The 19,879-nt window shown below is 34.5% G+C and overlaps 2 protein-coding genes across 2 annotated transcripts in view; one reads left to right on the top strand and one right to left on the bottom strand.

Annotated features, from left to right (window-relative positions):
* Positions 1-139: 139 nt before the first annotated feature.
* On the top strand, positions 140-12,645 carry LOC111517252 (uncharacterized). The gene is made up of 5 exons (XM_023173333.2): positions 140-296; positions 6,804-6,993; positions 7,285-7,603; positions 11,016-11,408; positions 12,467-12,645. The coding sequence occupies exons 2-5, from the start codon at positions 6,828-6,830 to the stop codon at positions 12,594-12,596; spliced, it is 1,008 nt and encodes a 335-aa protein (XP_023029101.1). The 5' UTR covers positions 140-296; positions 6,804-6,827; the 3' UTR covers positions 12,597-12,645.
* A 266-nt stretch (positions 12,646-12,911) lies between these two features.
* LOC111517227 (uncharacterized) overlaps positions 12,912-19,879 on the bottom strand; it is a 48,477-nt gene continuing 41,509 nt past the window's right edge. Inside the window, exon 6 of the mRNA XM_074175476.1 lies at positions 12,912-17,307. Within this exon, the coding sequence (XP_074031577.1) occupies positions 17,118-17,307 (190 nt within the window). The 3' untranslated portion in view covers positions 12,912-17,117. The remainder of the gene's footprint in view (positions 17,308-19,879) is intronic.

Here is a 19,879-nt window from a genome sequence, read left to right as displayed (position 1 = left end):
GTCGCCTTGGTTAAAAAACCATCGTCGCAACACACAACTCACGCGCACGCACGACGTGTTGCCTACCCTCGCTTCCTGCCAATTTTCCTGCGAGTCGCGCTCCTGCTGGCGCTGGAATTCAATGGGGCTGATGTCTCGGCAACGACCTTCCCGAAAGCCGAGCTCGACCTAGACACTCGTCAAGGACCGCGCTTCAACGGGCCATCGAGAGTCCACGTTCTTCGCTGTTGAAGAGTACGCGACAGTGTCCACTTGAATTTCGACCGTTTTGGACAGTGACATACTAGCACACATCGGTGAGTACCTTATGGGGGATGCTCGATTGTTTTTCTATGAGAATAATGAGCTTCTCTTTTTGGAATTTTTTTGGTAAAATAGTAGTTCAAATAAGTGGAAAACCGTATTCAAGTAATACTGAATTTTTCTTGAATAATTACCAATTCAAACATTAGGAAACTAATTTAACAAGCGAACTCATTGAAATATATTTGAGATAAAATAAATTCAACTAAGTAACAATCCAAAACCTTTATTTCCAAAAAATTCATTTCTCATAAAACTATGTCCTTTTCAATTTACATTCAACTAAGTTTTTGTACCAACAAACTGCAATTTAAAAAAAAATGTGATGGATTATTTAATTCCGTTTGGTCATTAAGTGAATGTTCCCAATTCTCAAACTAACTGGTTTTCAAGCATGCCAAAAGATTGAGTTCAAAATTTTTTTCTTCTGAATATAACACTTCATATTCGTGATTGAACTCATGATTTACAAATGTAGTCTCAATATTCAAGAAACTACTGCTATGTTCTTTCATTCTTTGGGAAACATTTCTTTCCGTTTGGCCAATATAACGTTTGGGCAAGAACCGCAAGTCTAATCATTTACTCCTGATTTTTAAACACCAAAGTTTTTTCTTCATTGGTTCCGAAACATTTTCTTGAATTATTAGTATTTGTTCTTTTTCAAAAAACAGGCGATATTTTTGGTGGATTAACCAAAGTATGAAAATGAAATTGTTATACCACACTAATAACAATCTTTATGCTCATTAAGATGCGAAAAACAAAAATACACATGAATATTTTTAATTTTTTGGAACGGATGTTTTTTCAACAGAAAGCCCTGTATGGATTTTTTTCATGTGCATATAATATTTTGGTTATGAAAAACCAATGATATTTTTTCTAAACTGTGAGTGATAAAGAAATTGAAATCATCAAATCAAAAATTTTTGAATTTCTGATGAATGATAATAACAAGTCTAATTTTTCGTTTCTTTAAAAAACAGCACTTTCAATGTTTTCCGTTATGAAATAAAGAATTCCACACAAAATATCAAAAAACGCAAAAAACAAAAACTTTTTATACAGGGTTTGTCATGTAACAATGGCCAATATTAACTTCCTTACTTTGAACGCAAGACGCTGTATATTTTTTAATTTTCAAAATTGACAATATCTTCAGTTGTTTCGAATTTATTGCAAAATTCAACTTTAGAAAATTATTTGATAACTGATATCTGCTTTAACAAATTCAAAAAGTAATCAGTGATACTGTGTGCTAAGTCTGCTAAATCAAGGAATTTCATTTTTTACATTTTTTTTACCTATACCCATAGGAAGATGTCTAATGACACCAAATCAGGGGATCGTACTGGCAACTCCATCAATCCACGCCTCCCTATTCGGTAGACAGGGATATATTCGATTGAGGTACCTACTGCTGAACATTCATTTGGTAACAGGATGGCACTTTGTGTCTAGAATGTTATGAAGGATTCAAAAACTTAGTAACCCAGTCGTTGGTGAGACTTCGAGACATAACTTTCATCCTCGCGGTCAACGCATATTCCATTGATGATACCTGCCGCAGTAGTAGTCGAAACATACACCGATACTGATTGGTTAATTTCTGAAGCATTCGATGTAGTACAAGGTGTTCTCTGATATTATTCTGATGCTATTTCGCCATTATCCAAATCTTCCTTCAAGACAGGTGGTCCATTCATTAGGAGCTGTTTAAAATACACTTTTCTTCAGATATAAAAGTATATTCTGAATCTTTGAGCGTGTGGTTCATCAGCAATCATTTTCCATTCCACTCGATCTTCAACGTCTGATTTCAAAATGACTTCTGGCAATTTTGATCATGTTTATTGTATATTTCTGAAAGAATTTCGATGTTAATTCTCGCGCACTTCTAATGGTCTTGAAGCTTTAACAATATAAATTTCACTACAAGAAACACGGTAATTTTAAAAATGCAATTTTTTGTTATTTCTTTTGTGTCGTTTGGTTTCGTTAGTAGGAGTATACTGTATTTACTTGTTTTGTAAGAAGTTCCAATTCGTTTTATCTTTTCAGATATTTCTGAAATATTGAGTCGGTAATTGTTGAGTTGCTGATTATTGAATTGGCGTTGCTGTTTGTAGAGTGACTTGATTTTCAATTAGCTGTTTATTATCAATTGCATTGAACGTTGAGTCGACCAACGAATCTGAAGAAGCGTTCTTTTTCAGATTTTATCACTGCTACTTCTTTATCAAACTTTTCAGCGCTGCTTTGCAAATTATTTTTACTCTGCTATAAAAATAATTCATTACAGTTTTCAATACTCGCATGATGGTTTGACGTGTAGTGGAGGTGATATAAATGTTTCCTTTCGATGTATTATTAAAATGATCTGACTGATGAACATGAATTTCCACAAAACAAACAAGTCGTCAATCAAAGAAGTAAAATGATCTGAGACTGCTTAAGCATTACATAAAGGGAAGGGGAAGTTGACCATCATGTTCAATCTCTATTGTGAACGTTATTTTCGGTTACTGTACCAATTACCACAGGTAATTATATTGTTGAAGTGTGTGTCACAAAGATGGGTGGATTTGAGGGCAGTATTTTTCGGTTCTTAGTAGGAACTGACAAGCCAAGATAGAAAAAAAAATTGAGGAAATATTGTAATAATTTTCACTCCTTCTTTCTTACTCTATACCTCGTAATATTGAAATGTGTTTGGCGAAAAAACTTCAGAAATGTAAAAAATATCTACTTCAGTATTCATTATTAGGGCTGGCGATATTCGATGATGAGAACAATATTTTTCTGAACTTCACGTGAGTGTATTTCAAGCTCGAGTCTGTATCTTTTATTCTCTAGTTTCGGTCGACCCCTTTCGTGTTATTAGTTCCAAAAACATGGGGGGAAATCAGTGGTTCAACCGGTTGCTTCCAATCACTTAGCAGCAGGTAGAGGTTTGTTGACATTATTATCACCTTGTATTCTTGGAAATCCATTAACTTATCTCTCGCCGTTGAGAATTTCCATTTTTGCCTTTGGATTTCGCCCACTATCATTTCTGCTGATGAGGGTCTTCTTCTTCTTATTGGCGAGCTCATCTTCGATGGCTCGCAGAGGTCGATAAACTTTACATTTTTCAACCGTTCATAATGAGTGAAAAATAGTGTTAAGCACTTTGGAATCAAAAGTTGCGGTATGGTGAGAGGTCAGACGTCTTTGTTCTATATGCTAAGCTGCCAGTCGCGTAATATTTCACGTTTGAAATCTTAATTATTGAAATTAATTTAGGAGTGTTCGTTTATTTATGATTGATGGAGTTTGAGGTCACGGAGGCTAATATACTTCCTGCTTCATCAAAAATATTTCGATGCGAGCGATAAGGTTCTGTTGTGATTTGAGGAATTGATCAGGTCTTTTGGAAAAAGCTCGGTTAGGTTAAATTATGTCAATTCAACTATTGAGGTGTATTGGTACTCAGAAAAAATACGCCAAAGAACTTTCCAGAGGTGTTCAGAGTGAGGAATTATCCTGCATTATATTCATCCATTCATCAATTTATGAATACGAAATTGTGAAAGTTTTCTGGCAGGCTTAACATGGCTGAGCTGAGGAATATTTGAAAAATTCAGTATGTTGGTGTAATAAAGTAGCTCATTTTTCCATCTGGTAAGATTTCCAGATCAAACATCACTGGATTTTTCTATAGTATTTGAAAAAAGGAACTCTATAATGAACCTGTGACACTTCCCGTGAAAGTATCTTTAGAAGAGTGACAAATCCCCAAACTTTCTTCGTTGTTTCTCAAAGTTCCAGACTATCACGGTTTCAATTCCTGCAAATGCCTAGAAAATACTGTTTGCGTCTCCAATCAGGCAGATGGCTCTTTTCTGTATGGAATTCAGCATCTTCAGGGTATGCCTAGATTAGCCGATCTAAGCTTTACAAAGCATCAGAAGTTGCTGAGATGTGTGTAGTTTTCTGGTTCGGAACAGTGGTCCAAGTTTTTGACAAGCAGCATTTGCGGTTCTACCAACATGATTGTGCCAAGACATATTGTTGTCTATTTCACCCCCAACAAAGTTATCGAAGCAGAAAGCGGAATTGTCTGTTCTAACATTACTGAATCCGGTTCGGAACATTTATCTTTTTGGAGAAATCCGATGCCTTGGTTTTGGTGTCATTGAATTGAACCTGGTAATGGAATGATGAAACAAATGTGCTGACATCAGCGAAGTAATATATTGGATTCTTTGTTTTTTCCAATAAGTCGTTTATATACAATGAAAAGAGGTTTGAGAACAATATGGATCCCTGGGGAACACCAGCGTCGATGGTATTTTGGGTTGAACTGATACCTTGAAAGACTTTATAGACTGTTATATAAATATGAAATGGAACAATTCAGTATTCCACTATTTATCGTATTTTTGTAATGGAAAATACTAGAAACTTCACTTCTTTTTTGGATAACCTGAAGATAAAAAATTGAATATTTGATTGATTGATAATGATTTTAAAATTTTGTCTTTCACATGATTTTCATAGGTATGATGTTGAGTTTTTATAAGTGGTGAATATAGGGGTTGTTAGTTTTCAAAGATTTTATTATTGTTTTGAAGTATAAAAAGGTGTGATTTTTCATCAATGTTCACCAAAAACTTATGAAAAGTTAGATATTCTTCCTCCCAAATTCTAGAACGTATGATTTTAAGTTGTTATCGAAGTTAAGTTATCGAAAATTCAAAATATGACAAAACATTCATTAGACCTGAAATGCAAATTCGATAAACTTGCCAGACAATAAACACATTGTTTTGAATATATTTTCTGAAGGTTTGATCTGCTCCTTGTCGATCAAAACAAGATAATCAAAATCTGAAAAAATAACGCCGTTTTACGAATACTGAACCTTGGATCCTGATAACCCACCTATTATTAGTTTGAGGTGCATAAAATCGATTTCTTTGTTTTCAATCTGGATTTTCAGGTTGTTGATCATTGGGTGGGGAATCCTACATGCTTTTGTTTTTATTGTCCGTCACACCTCGAATTTAATCTTGTCAATTAGGCCTGCTTGAAATGCCAAGGCTGTTTATGTATGATAATTTGAAAACGAGATTCTGAATTGGTGTTCATAGATCAATTTTATTTGATACATTTCACTGAAAATTAGTGTATCAGTTTTCGAAAATAAATGAAAATTTCATTAGGTAAAAGTACTGCATTCACAGTCATTGTCATACTCTGATCAAAAATGAAATGAAATCATTCAACAAAAATTAAACAATGAACTGCTTATTGATGAAAGGAGTTTGATGAGATACCAATAAAAACGTATTCTGCAATCAAATTACCATATTTTTTTTATATAGGTACATAAAAAATATTTTCCACAACATTTTTGTAGAAAATCTTCATGAGAAATCCAATATGAATTTGTAAATTTGCGGTTGAAAATTTTTTGTACAAGTTAACTGCGTTTCTTGCATGAATAAATCATTGCTTTTTTATTGAACTTCTCAGAACATGAATCAGAGACCAGTACAATTGTTATTCATGTCTGTTAATATGTTTATCTGATATCTCAACAATTATTCAAATTTTTCAATTATTCATCCAACTATCTGTTGCTTTTATACAGTCAATCAACTAATAGTCAGAAATATATGAATAATTTCTAGCAAAATGTTGTTGAACTTCTTTGTGACAGATTAGCAGCACACTAAATGATTTTCAACTGTTCTGCCTATTATGACCTTTCAAAATTTTCCTCACTATGAGTCTGAAAAAGAAATTTTAGGCTCTAGATATATCACTATAGTCTTATACTTTCTTATTCCGTTCAAAGACACTTTTTCTCAAGGACCGTTCAAAAATTGGAAATGTATTCCAAAAAGTTCATAGAAGACATACTATAGTATATCATTCAATGTTGGAAACTTTCTTGAAATTTTTGAGATTCACCTAATAATAAAAGCAGGTATTGTTTCATTACCATCAACATTTATTTCAAAAAAATAGTATATAGAAATAAAAAGACAACCTGTTTCTGGAGAATTTTCGTTATTATTGTTTATTTAGTTCCTAACGAATGTTTTCGTTAACTTCGAACGTACTGTATAAACACGTGCATGTATTTGAGCTATTTTTTATATAATTTATGATCAATCAAAAATAAATTCATTATAAATATCATTTACATTGACGAAAAGTAACGTAATAATGTAATTCAATTTGCACGATAGCAACACTATCATTAAATTGAACGAATCATCATCGTATATTCTAATTTGACTACAAAAACTTGATCAATATCAAAGAATAACGTGTTATTTAAGGAGTGTGCTGAGTTTAATCATGGTAATTAGCATAATCATTTAAGATTACATGCACTGTTGTTGTTGAGAATGATTAGAATCAGTTCACGATAAAAGTGATGTTAGTTTTAATGATACAAACTCATCCTTACTGCTGAATTTGATCAATATCATCATTTTTAGATCCAACTATAGTTCCTTTTTCCAATGATCCGTTCACTAGGAATTATCTTACTGACCCTCAGTTTGGGAGAACTAGTTCTGGGACATGGACGACTCATGGATCCTCCTGCCAGAAATGCCATGTGGAGATTTGGTTTCCATACTCCTATAAACTACAACGATAATGAGCTGTTTTGTGGTGGATTTGCAGGTATATTCTATAGAAACTCATAGTGCTTTGTATAAGCCTTCAGTATATTGAAACTGCATGACTTACTTTCATTTCATTTTTACTTGATGGTCTAGTTCTTGCCCCTACAGTAATATACGAAACAACTCTCCCTCTTTCTATCACCACTAACTTATAGCTCTCTCTAATCTTCCGTTTACTCCCCAAGTCAAGCGCACGTAAAGAAGTTCTACTTCAATGATAATGTTCAACAATGTACCAAAAAAATACAGTCAATGCTGAAAACTATTTTTCAAACCACCGTTTTTCTAGTGCAATGGCAGCAGAACAAAGGAAAATGCGGCGTCTGTGGAGATCCACACCACGTGGAAGACCCTCGTCCCCACGAAGCTGGTGGTCAGTTTGCCAAAGGCGTCACCAGCAGACACTACAGTGTGGGTCAGATTATAGATATAGAAATCGAGCTTACTGCTAACCATTTGGGCCGTTTTGAGCTGTTACTTTGCCCGAATAACAATCCTGCTCAAGAAGCCACGCAGGAATGTTTTGATCAGCATCCGCTGTATCTGGTGAACACCAAAGACGTTTTTTTCCAGATACCAGACGATGGAAGGAAGAAAGCAGTTTTCAAGTAAGACTAGATGATATAGATTATAGAATAGAACCTACCGGAAAGGCAGGAGATGATTATGCTGAAATCTGTTGAGCCCATTAGTATGCAATTGAAATGTTTTTTTAAACCTATTAGATTCTGTTGGAAGTTTCATTAAGTTAATATTTTATTTGAACTCTGAACTCTGAACAAACAAAATTGTCGAACTTGGAACGATACCAATCCACATGAGATCCAAAAGCGTCCAATACACCTCGAAAAAGTCACTGCTTGGTGTGGATTTTGGGATAGCGGGGTCATCGCTCTATATTTCTTTGAGAACGACGTTGGCCAGGCAATCACTGTCAACAGCGAGCACTATAGGTCGATGATTTGAACAATAACGACAATATCTGGACAATATCTCCGCAACCAATTATTTGTAAAACTGATCTTTTATACATTTCCGTTAATCTAACCATTTGTCAGACTTGAAGTTAACGAACTTTATAGCTTGAATTAAAATACTGACATCTAGTGTTGTAACATACAAAAGAAGTTGACAAGGCGTTTTAAACTAACGTTGCGACGAAAATTATTTACAGTTTTTTAAAGGATACCATCTGAAAAGAACATTGCTAAGGTTTTTGCTTACTTTCTTATTTATCAATGCCTCAATATGCTACGCAAAAGGGAGATTCAATAAAACTCTTTTTACTTTGTGAGAGAGTTTTGAGAATTTCTTCATTTATTTTTCAATCCTTCCTACACAATACATTGAAAAATATCTTCTTTTCTGTCAATTACTGAAATAGGTACATTCTGGATTTAAAAAAAGAAGATTTTGATACCGTTTACTCAATTGAATACAATTCCGGTAGAATCTAATAAACAAGTTACTTTAATTTTCTGGGAAGGCAGCTATATATTCGGGAATTTGACGAAAAAAAAAAACTAGATTTGTACTCAACCAGTAACATTCGACGGAATGGGTTACTTTGAAAAATCCCAAAAATAGTGAAATGAGTCATCGAAATGTACGATACTGATCATGAATGTAGTAACTCTCAATAATTCTGTTGAAATGAAACGCCTGTCGACACTAATTGAATGCCAATGAGCATCGAATATAACATTGCATTGATAATTCAATATATGAAGAGTGTTTCTTGCATATTGATAGCCGAAACATTGACTGGCGGTTAATTTAACGGGGTCAACGACGGAGACAATTATTGGGGTTTTCATACTCTGCTAAGATAGCTTTTTTTTAACTAAAAACACTTTGAAAGAAGACTGCAAAAATTCACTTACTGATAAAAATGACAATGGAATCATAAAAAGGTCACTAAATCGAGTAGTTCTTCATCTACAGCGTCGGTATTGTAGTTTTCCTTTCTGCGGGAAGGAAAAAAGGATTATTTAAACCATTTTCGACCGTTCCCTTTAGACTTTATAGTTTTTGAAGTTACATTTTCTAGTATTTAAATGTTTATTCGAAATTTTCAAGTAATATCGAACTACAGACAAGTTTGGATTAAAGAAATTCATTGAACAAATAAGTTAATTTTTGTCGTTCTCTTTCTTTTGTGAAAAATATCATTCAAAATAAAGAATGAAAAATGGAAAAAATTATCACCAAAGACATCTTTCAAATCCTAATTGCCAAATGTATAGATAATTCTCATACTAATGACAAAAAAACTGAGCTTATGTTGAACAACAAAAAATTATCATCAATAATTTCAAGTCATAAAATCCGAAGTCCAAATGTTAATTCCATTTAATGGATTAAGGAGTCATTCAACCCAATTCTAGTCCTATAACGAACATAAATAATTATCCCGTTCAATATGGAAATCGCTGCATGTATTTCAGAAATATAATATTCTTTATTAAACCAAGATGCAAATATCTCGCATTCCAGTATTTAAATTCATGATATGGAATGAGCCAGAGGAGTTTTGTTGATTAGGCAAATAAATTCGTGAGTTGTTATTTATACAGTGTTTGTTTCCATCTATTTATCTTGAAAAAATATATGCAGAATCTGAAGATATTGTCAAAATGAATTTTTGCTTGATTAGAATTACCAATTATATAACCAAATTTCACACAGCGTGATACTTAAAAAACAGCAATGAGTTGGAAATATCATTTATTTCAACTTTTGATATCAGTTATTCAGAATTTTTCACAGCAGTAACCCAAAAAAGGGAAAACACAATTAATGGTATTTTATGAAAATATAAATATTCAGTTTTATTACATATCTCTACTCACTGTCTTCTTTTTTATATTGAACCTTTTTTTCTCAGATCAATTTATACATCGTAGTCGTTGTCTCAATTTCGTCACACTCTGTCTTTGTTTTGAGAATTTCTAAAACAGTTCAATTTATACAGTATAATTTAAATCCTTAAAATTAATAGTACTGACATATGAGATACACTGTTACTAACCGAAACGTTATTGTGAGATTTGCGACAAACAACTTCAACAAACGTGGCTTTTAAAGGCTCATTTTTTGTTTTAATTAACTCAACTACCATAAAATTATATTTTTTTCCAAGCATCTTCTACCTTTACCTACCAACAAATAACTGAATTCAATTGAACCATGTACCACCTTTGTAGTTTTAGATCCTTGAATTAGATTTGTTGAAGAAGGAGGACATTTTTCTGGACAAAGAATTAAACATGGACATGAAAATTCGTATAAATGCTTTTTTGGAAACATACACATTGAACTTCCTCCTCCAATATGAAATTGAGACTCAGATAAGGATTATGATGTACAAATTGGCCTTAAAGTGTAATTTGTATTTCATATGGTGTAGCAGCCTACAAAACTATACTAAACTATTTTCTGATGTAGAAAAAGGATTTTACATTACCCTCTATTCTTATGTATGGTTTCCAATTCGAAGGTTGAGACTCATGATATATAAATTGCCCTAAAAGTGGTATTTGCACTTCAGACGTTGCAGCACCCTACAGAACTATTCAGAATTATTTTCTAATGTAAAAAAAATCATTTTATTTCACCCTCTATACTTATGTATGATTGCTTAAGTCGAATAAGCTGAAAACACTCACTCTGTCAGTATCAAAACACTTCAATTACCTTCGTTAATATATCAGTAACAATATTTGTGAATACTAAGTGAAAGAATATTATCTTGAAATTTGAAAGTTGTTTCTATTCTGAAAAAAGCAACTTTGAATATCAGAAGAACATGGTGACAACTATGAAACCAAAAGAATATTTATCTTTGAGAATCATTTCCAAGTAAACTGTTTCCTGAAAAGTAAAGACAGAGAAGAGCAAACCTCACTAAAAAACTAATCTCTCCTAAAAATCTCCCTCATGGGAATATTCACAACTAAAAATATATAAGCCACATAGTATGAGATAAGACAAAATTATGATTTCAACTCTCTTCTCCAGTTACCAAGTCCAACTCCCACCCTACGTAACCTGCACCCAGTGCGTCATGCAGTGGACTTACTACACTGGCAACCAGTGGGGCACCTGCCCCAACGGCACCGAAGCCCAGGGATGCGGTGAATCCGAGACTTTCAGAAACTGCGCAGACATTGCAATCCACTCCAGCACGGGGGGCGCCGTTCCACCTCTATTCGTCGAGAATCTGAACCCCCACCAGCTCTACTACAAGGACCATAGAAGACCCGCCCCTTACAACGTGGTGCCTCTGGTGGTCAGGGACCAGATGTGTATCCCTACGGGGTTGTACAAGAAGATCCCTGGTGTTAGGGATTGGTGCATGAGTAACTGCTTGAGGTATCCCCCCAACTGCCCCAAGGATATTTGTGAATGCCCGTAAGTGTTTTATTTTTTCGTATTATGTTCATCAGTGCGATAAGTCTTGATTGTTTTGGTACTGGTAGTGTATATCTAAGTCATCCAAATGATGACAAGAGATGATAATCTCTTGTCAAGGGATGGGACAAGAGATGAGAATCTCTGTTAAAGAATAAGAAATGATAATTTCTTGCCAACGAAAAGCTCTTGTTGAGAAATGAGACGAGAGAGAAAATTTCTTGTCAAACGACAAGACAAAAGATGATAATCTCTTGTCAAGGAACAAGACAAGAAATGATAATCTCTTCTTAAGGAATAAGACAAGAGATGACAATCTCTTGTCAAGGGATGGGACAACAGATGAGAATATCTGTTAAGGAATAAGACATGATAATTTCTTGTCAACGAAAATCTCTTGTTGAGGAATGAGACAAGAGATGAAAATTTCTTGTCAAACGACAAGACAAAAGATGATAATCTCTTGTCAATAGATAATAATCTCTTGTCAAGGGACAAGACAAGATGAAAAAAGAGAAACGAAACTTTCCATGGTTTTCAAGACAAGAGGTAAGAATATCTTGCCATTGGACAAGACAAGAGGTGATAATCTCTTGTTATGGAATTAGACGAGATGAGAATATTTTGTCAAAGGACAAGACAAAAGACGATAATCTCTGATCAAGCGACAAGACAAGAGTTGAGAATCTTTTGCCATCGGACAAGACAAGAGATGGAAATTTTTTGTTAAGAAATTTGACGAGATGAGAATTTTTGTCAGAGAACAAGACAAAAGACGATAATTTCTTGTCAAATGAAAAGACAGGAGATGAACATTTCTTGTCAAAGGACGAGACAAGAGATGTCCCATGACAAGAGATGAAAATTTCATGTTAAGGAATATGGCGAGTTAATAAGAATAGTTTTCACGGCTAACGGGATGTTCAATTCTAGTTTTAGTGTATTTCATAGTTTCAGTAGAAAATGAATAAATTGTTGAGACCCAGTACTTCGAAATTTCGAAAATTTCAGTGAAATCACTTTTTTGTGGCAAGTACTGATGATGATTTCATTTTCAGAAACACATGCGAGGCCATTGGAAAATACAAAGGAAAGTTGGGAGCTGACGTCCACTGTATCGATAAATGTTTGGTATATCCATCCAAAAATTGCCCAACTTCAGAGTGTGCTTGCTACGAAGAAAAATAAACGATTTTTTGTGAAAGGGATTCGACTGAAATAAATATTTTGCTACTTTTATTTGCTTCTCATTTTCAGATGTAGAAAAAACAACAAAGACCCCAAACCTAAATTTTATTCCATCTTGGATGAATATTATTATTATTATGTTCATTTTGGATGATTCATTCAGCACATTTCCCACACACAAGATAATATTGTTGTATATTTCTTTATTGTGTAGCTTTTACTCCGTAGACCACTTTTTAGTCTCGTTAAATTTCACAAAGTTTCATGGTTAGAAAGGAATAAGTAATCAAAATCGTTTCAAGCAACAATAACCAGTTGATGATGTAAAAATATATTTACAATATTCTCAGTTCTCTTTACATTTTTTCACACATTAACATTATAAATTCTATAATAAATGTACATGATTGATTCATCTATAATTAATTTTCACGTGAATCGAACTAGGGTTGGGAAGTTTAAACAAAAATTCTGCCTCTATCTCAAAAACTCACTTTCATTGTCCATAACCCCAGTACGATTCTGCATCATAAATTCATCCAGATATTTCTCGAATATTCTTTTTATATCACAATAATTACAAGACAGTACACTGAAAAAATTCATTCTAAATTCTACATGAGCATATAATCGAAGTTAGTGTAAATAAGCATGGAATTAAATTAAAACTAGAAATAGAAAAGCTAGCATAGAGTTCGAAAAACGGTTAAAATAGTAGTTTGAAAGATGAGAGTAGGATTATCGGTTACTTTCAAAAAATGAAAATTGATCAAAACAATTTGAATGGTCGAATACAAAAATTGCATTCAAACCACTTGGATTTACGTGAAATTCCTTTCATTCAACAGACACAGAATTAAACTTGTTATATAGAAGAAATTGGGGGTGAAAATGTTTTAATTTTGAATTTTTTCCCAATTGTCAGATGCGTTTCACAGTTTTGTAGGGGTGGCAACAGAATATTAACAGAAAAGAATACAAATACTCTTAATAATTTGATTTTGAAATTTTCCGATCAAAAATAAATCAATTTAAGGTATCTTAATGATATGAAATTCATCATTTTTATTAAAACTCCAGTTCTAGGAGTTATTTTCCTTCTTATTATTTTGATATGTTCAACCCTTATATATTTTTATCCAAAATGAAATGACATTTTGCACTAGGAGATTATTTGATGTTTCTATTATGGATCTTTCGAAAAAAAAAAATCTATTTTAATTGAGATAACATATTTCCATTTGAAATCAAATAGCAGAAATTTGAAATCGATTACACCTCTGCCTTCACCAGAATAGCAAGTTTATATCACCGGTGCCTTCGCCAAATCTACCATAGTGGTCTTTCGCCAAATTATAGCATCGGGTTATCAAAATATCATTAAAAATAAAAGCTTTTGTTCTGGACATATTGTTACACTGATTACTGAATTCTGCATACAGAACACATTATTCTTCCTTTTTTTGAGTAAAAAAACAATAAAAATTCAAAGTTCTTGTTAACGAAGTGATAAAGAAAGAAATGTCAAAACTTTGGTATGGTTATATCCAGTTTTCCTTCAGTATTGTGATAATATTCCAAGAAACTTATTACAACAACTTATTACATTGAAAAATCAAGACTTCCTTAGTAGCCGGCCGTGTTAATTTTTGTTTTTTTGAAGTTGTCCGACACAATTTTCATAAACAATATTTCAGACTGCCAATAGCTTTGAGTTAATGCAATTCGACTCATCAAATCTACGTAAAAAAAAGATTTTCGTTTTTTTGAAACAACTTTTCTTTTATATTTTTAAGATAACGAAAATATATGATGTGTTGCTTGTTCCACTGAATTACTCGCTTTTGTCTTGAAAATATTTATCTATGAAATGGGTTTTCTTTCGTAGTGTTTGTAGTACTTTGGGTTGATATTATTTCCAACCTTACAGAGGAGTACATTCCAGAAACTTGAATCAAATTTCAAACACAATCTGATTGGGAAAATTCATTTCAAAACTTACTAATGGGATTTATTTTGATTTTCAGTATACAAGGTTAACAAAACCTCAACACTAGCTCCTCAAGCAGAAGTTGATGAACTTCTTATAGACTGAAACATTCAATATTCTAAAAATATCACTATAATTGTTGTTAATGTTCTATGTTTTACATTACTGGAAAAATATTTAAAGCACGCATGAAGGAACATTGAAAGAGTTTCCAGAATGGAAAAATTTCAAACCTCCTGATGGTGGGTAAAGTAACTTCTGTTCGAAAAAATTAAAAGTTATCAACATTAGAACATTTCAGACCAATCAGTATTCGTCCAACTTTCTCGAAGATTTTCGAGTATCCATTTTAAGAACGTCTGTACGATTTTATCGGGTCAAACAGTATTCTGACTCCAATACAGCATGGCTTCCGATGTGGTAAATCAATTCAAAGTGCCCTACTATTCTTTCTAGAATGACTTGATAGATTTTGTTGACTCAAGCGAGGGTCCCGCTATACTTCTATATGACTTAAGCAGGGCTTTTGAGACTGCGTTAATCATACGAAGCTATGGACATTCTGGATCGTTATGGAATAAGGGGAAATTCACATGGGATTCATCTTTCCTCAGCAACAGAATGCAGTGTGTTCCACTCAAATTTGACAAAGGTGATGTTTATTCTGTTTAAAAAAAACTGTTCAAAATCTGTTTTTCCGTTAATCAGCTGTCGCCCCCAAACGAACGATAATTCTCAGAAATTGAGAAACTTGTGCGAGCTAAAAACCAACGAAGTCTTACCTTTTACCACTCCATCTAGTGGATGAGGTACTAACCAACTGCATATCCGAAATTTGCCCGATTCCTCTGAATAAGGAAGAAAAACTTTCTTATTAGTCAGTGGGCTATGTTTGAAAACTGGCAGTAAACAAATCTAAAGAAATGAACATTGAATGTTCAAGCCAGTCTCGGATATACCTACACAGTAGGTATGCAGTTGGTTAGTATCTCGTCCACTAGATGGAGTGATATTTTGTTGTTCGCTCCAACTTAGGAAGAGGATTGAGATATTCTGAAAGAATTCCGATTTTCAATTATGGAATATCACTGAATTCAGATCGATGATGGCCAATATCTTGCACTGATGAGTGGCTAATGAGCCCGAAACCAGTCTGGTTGAAAAAACCAGACATCACCAGAAGATGGCAAATGAGACTTTGCCGAAACGTTGTGAAAAGAATCCTTATGGGGATGAAATACACAGAACACGGAGCAAAACCCGAGAAAACAGCTCATCATACTTTATCCGTGAGAATCTTCGAGTTAACATATATATACAGCAAAATGGATTAACGGGGTCTCTCAGTCGAAAAATCAAAAATTAAATCTCTGTTCTACTTTGCCAAGCTTTCGCTTCTAATGGGAAGCTTCTTCAGGGCAGTAAAAATGAGTTAAAAACAATAAATTGAACATATAAACTGACGGAGAAGGTTGAACAGGTTTTTTTTTTACAAAAAAATCTTATACATGTTCCGTCAGTTTATATGTTCAATTTATTGTTTTCAACTAATTTTTACTGCCCTGAAGAAGCTTCCCATTAGAAGAGAAAGCTTGGCAAAGTAGAACAGAAATTTGATTTTTGATTTTTTGACTGAGAGACCCCGTTAATCCATTTTGCTGTACATTTCTCCAGTCGCTAAGATATATATATATATATATATATATATATATATATATATATATATATATATATATATATTGTTTCGTCCTTTAATGTATAATGATTATTTCCTCTACATTTTCTGTCATTTCAGGAAAAAGTGATTTGAATTTGAAATGGAAATCAATCAGTACAAAAATTACCAATATACATTGAAAGCTCAAATTAAGTTGAATAAATTCCCATTACTCGATATTTTCTTACCTGACAAGCATGCTTTTTGTCGCCCTTGAATAACTGATAAGTAATAATAATCAATGTATCTACTTTTTTCCCTTAATTTCTGCTGTTGATTTAGTATTTTCATCTGTATTACTAGTTAATCAAATTATTGTATCCGCTAGTTGAAACTAGATTGGAATTAATCATCTGATCGGACCGTAGACCATAGCAATGTTTTTGGAATATAAAGTGTTACTAATTACCACTCCATGTTGTTTTTTTTTGTAGCAAGATGGAGTAGTAGAATGCCAAAAATTTCCTTTCCCAAAAATTAGTTACTCCTAAAAATATAACCCTTTCAATTTGTAAAGTGCTACCCCATCGCTTTTGCTAATATCTACCGCAGTATTAGACGAAAAGTTAGGCATAAAAACTTGCAGACCACGGGGAAAAACCCTAAAAACTGCTTTGACATAATCTTGAAGTAGTCAAACAAATCCTGCTTGGGAAAGCTAAGTCTCGCTTTTGTGAAACTTTCAATCAAGTATCTGCCAGTTCCAATGAACCCCTACAAAACTGTGAATGCGACCTCTGCAACAATTATTCTCGAGTCGCAGTCTCTTATTGAAACGGTGAACACAACTAGCAGATATTATCGGGATTTCGGATTATTTGCCGCTGTAGTGACTGCCGATGTGGGAAGGAGGCCCCCTGTGCTTGTTGTAGCCCCTGCTGCCGGGCCTGGAGTGGACTATGGCGTAGTGGTCGCTGTGGGAGGAAACCGATCGGGCAGAGTTCAAGGTGGAACCTCCGGAAGTGTAGCCTTTTGGGTGTTGGGGAGCACCGTTCAAGGAGTACCTGAAAGCATTTTGGATTCATTTGATTACAATTTTCGAGTCATTCGAATAAGTTGTCAACTATATCCCACAGACAGATTCCATGTGCACCTAAGTGGCAATCGTTTTTTATTTGCACACTTTTATGCTTTTCAATATTCAATGTAATACTTCTAAGAAGATTTGGCAAATAAATACTATTATTATTACTTCCAGCTGCAACACCTTGAAAATTATATTATTATTATTCAGTGTTTGAAGGTGATTGACAATGTTTCATGATGAATTTCACTAGTTCGGACTTCCATTGTCTACTATATAAAATGATTTGAAATTCCTGAAACAACTAAAAAAGAAGAATTGAAAATGAATAGCTGAAAATAACAATTATATTAACCAAAATAAACCTGAAATGAAATAATAGTGAAATAAAATACTAGTAAAAATAGAACAATTGAATAAATGAAAATAAAGAAATGAAAAAAGAAAAAATAAAAATAAAAAGTGGAGAGATTCCAAGTCACGTTAGTTCACGACGTTTCGATTGTTAGTATCTACAATCGTCTTCGGGTGATGACTGGACTGATTCCTCCGATAGATGACTATTTATAGGTCGTTCGAGTACTTTCACTTATCCCCACTTTCCATTTTTCCGCTTCACTGGTTCAGTGGGAGATGACCGTTTGGCGGGAGTTGGCCATTTTTCGCTTGATGATAGGTTTCCATATGTTGCGTATCTCTACGCTAGCTCGGCTGAATACGTTGTTGGACAGCATGTATGCGGCTTCCTTGAAGTTTCTCCTAAACCAATGTTCCTCTCTGTGCAAGATCTCAGCTTGGGACCACTTGATGTTGTGTTGATGGGTCCAAACATGGTCTGCTATTCCTGTTTTGCTGGTTTCCCCTCGCTGGGTGTGTTTCTTGTGCTCGGCAATGCGAACATTTAATGGCGTCTTAGTTTCACCAATATAGGATTTTCCGCACTCACAGGGTATTCGATAAATGCAATTCTTGGAATCGCAGTCCGCGTTTGGTGGCCTGGTTTTCGTGAGGCTGCTACGGATAGTGTTACCGGATCTGAAGCAGGTTCTGATGTTGTACTTGGAACTAATTCTTCTTACCCTCTACGTTATTCCTCTGATGTAGGGAAGTACAAGCACTGGTTGTAACAGCATCTCTTCCTTGCGAGGCTCCTGCTGTCTTTTAGCCAAAGTCTTTTCTACCATCGCTTTGCAGTAGCCATTCCGTTGAAAATCATTTTTGATGATGCCTAGTTCCTTCTCGAGACCTTCCTTCGTATTACAGAGCGAAGCACGGTCTAATAGAGTATTGATGATTCCTCTTTTAGTTGATTGATGGTGGTTGGATTCGTGGTTCAGATACTGTCCCGTGTTTCCGGTATACAGATGTTTCCCACTTAGTGTCGGTGTTCTTCACCAAAACGTCTGAGAATGGCAATCCGTTGTGGATTTCCTTCTCCATTGTGAAATTGATGGAAGGTCTCACGCTATTGATGTGTTTCAGGAAGGCGTCTAGTTCAGTATTCCCATGGTTCCATATTATGAAGGTTTCGTCAACATATCTCAACCAGACCCGAGGTTTCTTGTGGGCTTCTTCAATGGCCAGAGTTTCAAACCACTCCATATATATGTTGGCTATGACTGGTGAAAGTGGCGATCCCATTGGCAGTCCCTCATCTTGTGTGAAGAATTCGTCCTTCAGTTGGAAATAACAGTTTCGTACACAGCATCCTAGTAATTCCATAATTACTTCTATAGGTAGATTCATTCTCTCTTTCAGGTTCTCGTCTTCGGATAGCTTTCTCTGTATGATTTGGAGTGCTTCTTCGACCGGAACGTTAGTATAAAGGCTTTCCACGTCGAATTCTTCACAAAAGACGATGTTTTTCCTTATAATGGTTGTATTATGGGAAGTAAAAATTTAGACAAATTTTGAGTAGCCGAATCTCTGGAGCTGATGATTGGTCTTGGTGGAACGTCCTTCTTGTGGATTTTGGGTAACCCATACAAGTGGGGGGCTTACTGTGGTGCGGTGTTAGCGATGATCTTTCTTTATCCCAAAAATAGACTTGGTGTTTTTTCAAAATCTGGTACAACTTCCTTTCAATTGATGCAGTAGGGTCCCGTACGATCTGTGTATCGTCCCTTCTGAAGAACCTCTTCGATCTTCTGTTCGTAGAGAACAGTATCCATCACCACAGTACCGTTTCCTTTATCTGCAGGTAGGATCTTGATTGTGTTGTCTCTACGTAGGCCATTCAGAGCTCTACGTTCTTCATTGCTGATGTTAGATGTTGGAACTGGTTCTCGATCTAGCTGTTCTCTGATTTTCCATCTGAATTCTTCTGCCTCGGTCTGGTCAATAAGGGAACTGGTGGATTCCACTGCCGTAATTATCTCCAAAGTGGGCACAGATGTTGGCGCAATGGCAAAATTTAGGCCTCTCCTCAACAAGGATTCCTCTACTCCCGTGAGCGAGCGGGAATCATTTTTCATATTAGACAAATGTAAACTTTATTCATTATTTTATAGGGGTGCCATATGTAAGTGCAAATGAGTTAACCTACAGTTGAG

Source organism: Leptinotarsa decemlineata, unplaced genomic scaffold (genome assembly GCF_025532065.1).
Source record: "Leptinotarsa decemlineata unplaced genomic scaffold, Ldec_3_MD MMD2_tig00001064_RagTag_RagTag, whole genome shotgun sequence".
NCBI classification, from domain to species: domain Eukaryota; kingdom Metazoa; phylum Arthropoda; class Insecta; order Coleoptera; family Chrysomelidae; genus Leptinotarsa; species Leptinotarsa decemlineata.
The sequence above is the reverse complement of the archived record's forward strand: the minus strand, read 5'-3'. Positions and strand labels throughout refer to the sequence as shown.

Excerpts from the sequence above, each read along its gene's own strand:
- LOC111517252 (XM_023173333.2), top strand. The coding sequence starts at position 6,828 with ATGATCCGTTCACTAGGAATTATCTTACTGACCCTCAGTTTGGGAGAA. Across the intron at positions 6,994-7,284 it reads GTTTTGTGGTGGATTTGCAG|TGCAATGGCAGCAGAACAAA; the intron begins GTATATTCTATA and ends CCGTTTTTCTAG. Across the intron at positions 11,409-12,466 it reads AAGGATATTTGTGAATGCCC|AAACACATGCGAGGCCATTG; the intron begins GTAAGTGTTTTA and ends TTTCATTTTCAG.